The sequence below is a fragment of the Sinocyclocheilus grahami genome, unplaced genomic scaffold (genome assembly GCF_001515645.1).
Source record: "Sinocyclocheilus grahami isolate Dianchi unplaced genomic scaffold, SAMN03320097.WGS_v1.1 scaffold1638.1, whole genome shotgun sequence".
NCBI lineage: Eukaryota > Metazoa > Chordata > Actinopteri > Cypriniformes > Cyprinidae > Sinocyclocheilus > Sinocyclocheilus grahami.
In genome coordinates this window covers 1-7,895 of record NW_015506817.1, presented here as the reverse complement: position 1 = coordinate 7,895, position 7,895 = coordinate 1, and the positions used below count along the sequence as shown (strand labels likewise).

The 7,895-nt window shown below is 37.1% G+C and overlaps 1 protein-coding gene across 1 annotated transcript in view; it reads left to right on the top strand.

The window, feature by feature from the left end:
* LOC107571709 (LON peptidase N-terminal domain and RING finger protein 2-like) overlaps nucleotides 1-7,298 on the top strand; it is a 71,790-nt gene extending 64,492 nt beyond the window's left edge. Inside the window, exons 5-10 of the mRNA XM_016258040.1 lie at nucleotides 1,500-1,622; nucleotides 1,791-1,949; nucleotides 2,132-2,303; nucleotides 4,465-4,567; nucleotides 5,086-5,226; nucleotides 7,287-7,298. Of these exons, the coding sequence (XP_016113526.1) occupies nucleotides 1,500-1,622; nucleotides 1,791-1,949; nucleotides 2,132-2,303; nucleotides 4,465-4,567; nucleotides 5,086-5,226; nucleotide 7,287 (699 nt within the window). The 3' untranslated portion in view covers nucleotides 7,288-7,298. The remainder of the gene's footprint in view (nucleotides 1-1,499; nucleotides 1,623-1,790; nucleotides 1,950-2,131; nucleotides 2,304-4,464; nucleotides 4,568-5,085; nucleotides 5,227-7,286) is intronic.
* The last annotated feature ends 597 nt before the right edge of the window (nucleotides 7,299-7,895 follow it).

Here is a 7,895-nt window from a genome sequence, read left to right as displayed (position 1 = left end):
ACCAGCACGGATCAGCTCTAGGCATGATGAAGCGGATATCGTCCTCTTTTGAAAGACCAAACAAAGTAGTTTCACTTTCACAACGAAGCACACAGCGTCTTCAGGACATGGCGGAAACCGGCAACAATACTACAGTGAGAATAAAAGTTAGCCTTCTTTCTTTGCGTGAACATTTGGGCGGTGTTATGCAAATCTTCCCACATAGTGAGGTAGATATGTGGGGGCATGTTAGAACGAGCCGTTTTTGGTAGGTGTGGCTGACTCTTAACTTTTATAAAGAATATCTCTTTGGATTTGAGACTTTAGTCTTTGCAACTTTACAGACCTTCTTTATGCACCAAGAGCTTGTAACACTCCAAAGAGAAAGGAAAAATTGAAATCGCATCATATAACCTCTTTAAGAATCCGTACAACTGCAGCAGCAGAGGACTAGTATTCTGCCACGCGGAACTGCAGAAGGACTGATGGCAGCATGGTTTGATCTTTTTTTTGTCTGACCAATCAGCAGAAAGGGGCGTTTAATTCCCGTTAGAAATCGAATAATCAAGCTGTTTATTAATTTTTCCACCCCTGAACGAAAAACGAAAAATTAAGCCGAAATCTTGTTTTTCGTTTTTTGCACAAAATGAAAAAACTAAAAAGGAGCCATTTCTCATTTTTATACTTTCAATATTAAACAAAAAATCACATGACCAAAAGATACACGGATCATTTACTTTTGCGTATAAGTACACGGACCAGGCTTCTCTATTCTTTTTGTATTCTATCTGTTTGTTTTCTTTTTATTATACAATTAACTAAAAGCAAAAAAAAACTAAAAAAAGGCCTCTAGCTTGCTCTATTCTTTTTCTATTCTATAGGTTTTCTTTTTGTATATTATATAATTTTAAAAAACCTTGCTATGTGTACTGCTTTAGGCTAACTGAGACTGAACTGTGCGGAGTCCACCTCTTCTAGTGGTTCAATGTTCAGGTAATGGCATGATCAAACTAGTTAAACAAACAGGACTTTGGGGTGAATATACGCTCTGGCACCATTCAGTTGGGCTACTGGGAATATTTAGTCATTTAGCAGATCACTCATATATTGTTGCTCTTTTGTTAGTTTTGACTGCTTTTATTGTCCTCATTTGTAAGTCACTTTGGATAAAAGCGTCTGCTAAATGACTAAATGTAAATGTAAGTATGACTCGATTTTAGGACCAATTTTGCCTTCACCAATCGTGTACGTGTATTTCTTTGTATGTTCTCATAGCAAATTCTAAAGAAGTAAAACATAAACATAGCAAAAGACTACCCACTGCACTTTGTTTATCCTGAAGCTATGGGGTGGTGGTGGCTCCGTACTTGGGTCTTCATTGATGCTTGCAGCTATATTTTAAATATTGCCATTGTGTGAAAACAAATTTGGACATTTTTACCTGTCTAGTCAGTTTTAATTTAATGATAGCTGGACTTTAGTTACTTTTACCTAACTTTTTTCTCTCTCTCTCTTTCCAGGCTCACTACATTAAGGCTACAGCGTTTAGGAGCGCTGGCCGCAATGAGGAGGCTCTACAAGAGTATTTCTACTGTTTGGCTCTAAAATCTGACTGGATCGCTGTAAAACTGGAGGCCCAAAAGGTACATTAAGATTTGTTTATTTGCGAATGTCAGCCTTTGTGTAGTAGATCTGTTGCGCAATGGTTTGTCTTCTAATTTTGATATAATTTTAAAGTTTAAACCCTTAGTTTCTTTGATTTATGAAGTTGTCATTATTACTTTTGTATAACTTTTTCTGTGTATCTACAGATCCTGAGTCACATGTTCTCTTCGGTCTTTGCAAATAATGGTCTGGCCATGTCCATGCAGCCTCTTCCAGCTGGACCCTCCTCTCGTATCAAACCTTCATCCCTCAGCTCTCTTCACTCCTCTCTTCCTAGAGATGGAGCCAAAGCAGGCTGCTCCAAGGTTACTGTGCTCAGATACAACTGATTTAAACAACTGCACAGATTTGCTACAATGGAGATATTGTCACACTGAATATTTAAAGATTTAATTTTGTTTGCAAAGCAATTTTAGATTCATAGCATAGATCATAGCACCATCAAATCTAAAACTGTTTTGTGTGTGTGTGTGTGTGTGTGTGTTAGGAATCAACACTCAGCTGCAGCAAGTTCAAAGATGGGAACTCTTCTATTTTACAAAGATCTGAAAACATCAACTCTGTTGGCCTCAGTTCATTTTTTGTTCAACCAGTCTTAAAAAGGAAATGGATAGAAGATGTTAAGGCCTTTGAGCCACCCAGCAAACAGCTTAAAGAAGGTATGTGGTTTAAAACCATGATGTATTTATTTTATGTATGTTGTAAATGACTTACAACAAATATTGTGAAGGAATAAGTCATATCTGACTAAGATCTATGGCTGGTTGTACAAACACTCACTCTCTCTCTCTCTCAATTTTCAATTCAATTTAAGAGTGCTTTATTGGGATGACAAAAATTATACATTTGTATTGCCAAAGCAATTGCAGCTGGACTGCTTACAAATAGTACACATATGTATTAACAGAAAGAAAAATAATAATAGTAATAATAATAATATATAAAAAGTATTAAGCATGTAGTGCAAAATGAATTACTAATGTATATAATTATATAAACTAGAAATAAAAATTAAAATAAGGGATTAGACATATTTACAGAAGCAAAATATACATCTAAGTAATATAGTACAGTAATTTGGCATAATATAATCTATATGTGCTGGAAACATCAGATCAGGGCAGGTTGAGTGTTTTCTCTTCTATGGTGACAGGCAGACACATATTGAGCAGCAAACACACAGCAGTTCTTCTGTTCTCCTAACAGATACGCCACTTTCTCCTGGTCTGATTTCTATAGGACATTGCTGTTTTATGGCGTAGAAGGCCCTGCATGCTTTATCTCTGTTCATTCACAGCATGATTAAAGTTTCCCGTGGATGTGATTTTCAAACCCAGGTAGTTGTAGTGTGATGTGTGTGTTATCTGCTTAGTGCCTAATGTAAATGTGTGTTGTGTTCCCTGGGATCTGGATCTTTTCTGAAAGATCATAATTCTGGTTTTCTTCAGGTTGACTGTCAGGGCCCAGGTCTGGCAGTATTGCTCTAGCAGGTCCAGGTTCTGCTGTAAAGCGTGTTGAGTGGGAGACAGCAGAACCAGATCGTCTGCATACAGCAGGCATCTGATCTGTGAGTTGTGTACACTCTAAAAAATGCTGGGTTGTTTCAACCCAATGTTGGGTCAAATATGGACTAACCCAACAGTTGGGTTAGTCCATATTTGACCCAGCATTAGGTTGAAACAACCCAGCATTTTTTAGCGTGTAGGGTGAGGCCAGGGGCTGCAGATCACTCCAGACTGCTCGCCAGTTCATTGATGTAAATGTTAAATAACATTGGGCTTAAGCAGCAGCCCTGTTTCACTCCACGCTCCTGGGAAAGATACCTCGTACGTTTGGTGCTGCATTTTACGCCACATTTACTTTCAGTGTACATTGATTTGATAAGGTAATAGGTTTTACCTCCTATGCCACTTTCAATAAGTTTGTAGAATAGTCCTTGGTGCCAAATTGAGTCAAAAGCTTTTTTAAAGTCAATAAAGCATGCATATATTTTACCTTTATCTTGGTTAACATGTTTTTCAATTAGAGTATGTAATGTATAGATGTGATCAGATGTACGGTAATTTGGTAAAAATCCGATTTGGCTTCTGCTCAGTACATTGTGTGTGGTGATGAAGTCTAATAGTCGAGCGTTTATTATGCTACAGAATAACTTTCCCAGGTTGCTGTTCACACAGATGCCTCTGTAATTGTTAGGATCAAATTTATCTCCGTTTTTAAAGATTGGTGTTATCAAACCTTGATTCCAGATGTCAGGGAAGTAACCTACACTCAGAAGCACATTGAATAGTTTTAGAATGGCCGATTGGAATTTACTGCTTGTGTGTTTTATCATTTCGTTTAATATCCCATCAGGTCCAGATGCTTTTTTGAGTTGGAGGTTTTTGATTTTTTCTCTAAGTTTTTTATCAGTTATTGGGAAATCTAATGGGTTTTGGTTATCTTTGATTGCTAATTCTAGTTTTTCCAGTTGGTTGATTGTTTGATTTTGCTTACAGTTTGTGTCTGTTTGTACTTTATTAAACAATGTTTGGAAATGACTTTCCCATATTTCTCCATTTTGTATTGCCAATTTTTCATGATCAGTTTTTTTCAGATTGTTCCAATTTTCCCAAAATTGGTTTGTATTCACTGACTTCTCAATTATTGTCAGTTGTGTAATGTGCTTTTTTGGTTCTGAGTGTATGTTTGTATTGTTTTAGTGTTTCACTGTAAAGAAGGCAGATCTCTGCATTATTTGGATCCTTGTGTTTCTGATTTGACAATGTTCTCAGTTTCTCTCTCTCTCTCTCTGTTTCTGTCTACTTGCTTCATTCCCAGATAAGGCATCTTCCTGTAAAACTCTCCCTACTTTTTCTGGGGGGAGGCAAGTTCAATCACAGCTTTTGGACAGTGCAGACTTTGAATGTTCTCTCTGCATGAGGTGATGATAAATTCTCTCTTTGAACACTTAAAACAATAGTTCACTCCAGAATTAAAATTTCCTGATAATTTACTCAGCCCCATGTCATTCAGGATGTTCATGTCTTTCTTTCTTCAGTCAAAAAGAAATGTAAGGTTTTTGAGGAAAACATTCCAGGATTTTTATACATCAACTTCAACGGGTACCAATGGGTTGAATGTCAAAATTGCTTTTTCAATGCAGCTTCAAAGGGCTCTTATCTAGCGACACGAATTGTCATTTTCTAAAAATATATATTTTTTAACCACAAATGCTAGTCTTACACTAGCTCTGAGATGTGCCAAACTGCAATTTGGACCATCAACCCATTGGTCCCCGTTGAAGAAAAACCTTAATTTCTTTTTGACTGAAAAAAGAAATATATCAACATTTTGGATGACATGGGGGTGAGTAAATTGTCAGGAAATCTTGATTCTGGAGTGAACTAACCCTTTAACTTTGTAGATATCTAAATCCTCCTCACTAATGTATTATTCCAGACTGTTTTATGAGCCTGTCACCACACCCTGTGGACACACATTCTGCCTCAAGTGTTTGGAGCGCTGTTTGGACCACAACCATAACTGTCCCCTGTGCAAGGAGAACCTCTCCGAGGTAAATATCAATACACTTGCAATATAGTCTACACACAGATATAAGGGCCAATTAATTATCTATCAATTAATATGTTGGACCATGGGGCATTAAAAGTTTAATATAATTAGTTTTCAAAGAAATCTGTGAAAATGAGACAACGATATACCAGTTCTAATGCCATGCCGAAAGTTCCAGCAAACATGCTAACTGTTCTGTCTTTGGCTGTACCGATGAGCACAGAACACTATTTAGAGTCCCAGCCTCAGGGGTAGACAAGAGAGCAGTGGATTTATTGATTTAATTACTGTATATTACACTGCTGCCACACAAATATAACCATGCAATTTCTTTCCCAGCTGTTTACCTTCACAGACATAACTAACTGTTCTTGTAATTTGTGTGGTTTTAACAAACTTGTGTGTATTTGACACTTTAAGCACAATAAGACATGAAAGAAAACTTAGTTTAGTACTCACATGCTATGTGACAGCCGCTTTCTGTGTGCATGCTTTGGATGTGTGTGCTCAGAAAACGTACAGTGGGTACGGAAAGTATTCAGACCCCCTTAAATTTTTCACTCTGTTATATTGCAGCCATTTGCTAAAATCATTTAAGTTAATTTTTTTTCCTCAATGTACACACAGCACCCCATATTGACAGAAAAACACAGAATTGTTGACATTTTTGCAGATTTATTAAAAAAGTTTAAACTAATATGGTTTAAAACCCATGATTTCTGCATGGTGGACATGAAAATCAAAACCAAACAGATGTTTTTTAGCACCGTATCTGAGGTACGAGCTATAAAGCCACAGCCCTATTCTGGAAAAGGGGGCAGGGAGCAGTAGTTTATTTGCATTTAAAGGGTTATGAAACCCCACGTTTCAGCACTGCTTAGTTCTCACCACAGTTTAAAAAACGCTAAAAAAGTCGGAGTGGTGCGGAGTGGAAGGGGGCAATTCAGACAGTTTCATTTCGCTCCCATTGAGTTAAAAACACAAATAAATGGACAGCCATTTGCACTCTGCATCGGAATCATATATATGAATGCAGTGTTGCACCTCTGAGAACTTTTAAAGGGGTCATATGATGCGATTTCAAGTTTTCCTTTCTCTTTGGAGTGTTACAAGCTGATTGTGCATAGATAAGATCCATGAAGTTGCAAAGACTAGTCTCAAAACCAAAGAGATATTCTTTATCAAAGTTAAGACTCTGCCACGCCCCCCTAAAACGGCTCGTTCTAACACGCCCCCACATATCTACCTCACTATGTGGAAATATTAGCATAATGCCGCCCAAATGTGCACGCAAAGAAAGAAGGCGTGGTTTCAGTAACCGCAGTTAGTGTTGAAGCAGCCATGTCAGGGAGACGCTGTGTGTTTCTAGGCGAAAGCAGAAGCACTTTATTTGGCCTTCCAATAATGTGTTTTTTGAACATTAAAGCATGTCAACATATTCTGTTACACCAAATACACAAAATAATGAGCTTTAAAAAAGCATCATATGACCCCTTTAAGGCTTATTCTGTGGTGTTTATATAAGCCTTTTTGACGGGTTGTGTCACAGAGCTGTAAAATGGTTATGCTCACCAAGTGAATGAATCGCATTTGTGCCGAACACTTATTACAAAGCAAAAACAAACACACTCTTCTTTGATCCATGAACGTTTCTCTCAGTTAATGTGCGTGATGTCATCTCACAGTCTGAAGCGTCTGTCATAGCAAATCCACACATGCTGTTGTGAATAATTAACCCTTAAATGCATACCTCGGGTCTTTAGCGACCCGGGACATCATTCTCTACCCTCTCCCTCCTTCATTTTTTTAAGTTTAACTTTTTTAGTATTCCTCAATCTATTAATTATAAACAATATAACAAGAAAAAAATAGTAAAATATAAAAGAATGCCAGTTTTCGGATAAATATTTTGTAAAAAGTGTATAGGGTCGCTAGAGACCCGAGGTATGTAAATGTGTAAGTATTTTTTCCTGCTTAACTATATTTACATATCTGATGACTCTATATGTGCAATGCATCTTTTTTCCTCAAGGTGACACTGTTTGATACACAATGATGACATGATGTTTCAATCATAATTACCACAGGCATAAAACAAACGAATATATAAGCAAAAACTGAACTGGTTTGAATGGCTTTACTGCAGAGCAATTACTATACTCAATGAAATATATAAATGTCACTTTCATTTGATGCTGGATGTGGTGAATAAGCTGCCAGTGATCAAAATATTGAATATGAAGTCATTGAAAACGATATGGCTGAGATTGTGAATGTGAGGCAGATGCTGAATGTACTTTGGAAGTGCGCTCTGACGATGACAGCCATGGTAAAATCATCTGCTCAAATTGAACCCTTTTAAGTTTCAAAAGGTAACGAAATATGCTTTATTTTATTCTTCTGTAATTGTTCTTAAAATATCAAGAGTTTTTTTTCTATTGCAGCAGTTAGAGATCATCCGTGCTGTATATATAGGTCCGGGTCGCTAAAGACCCGAATATGTAATAATGATTGGCGAAACATTCATGCATTTAAGGGTTAAGCGAAGCATCTCACAGGATAAGAACACAGTCTCATGAATAATTTAATAGACACCGACGCGTCATCGATGTACAATAGTGAATTGCCACATCGCAAATTGTGACGTCAACACAATGTACAAACCCAATTCCAAAAAAGTTGGGACACTGTACAAA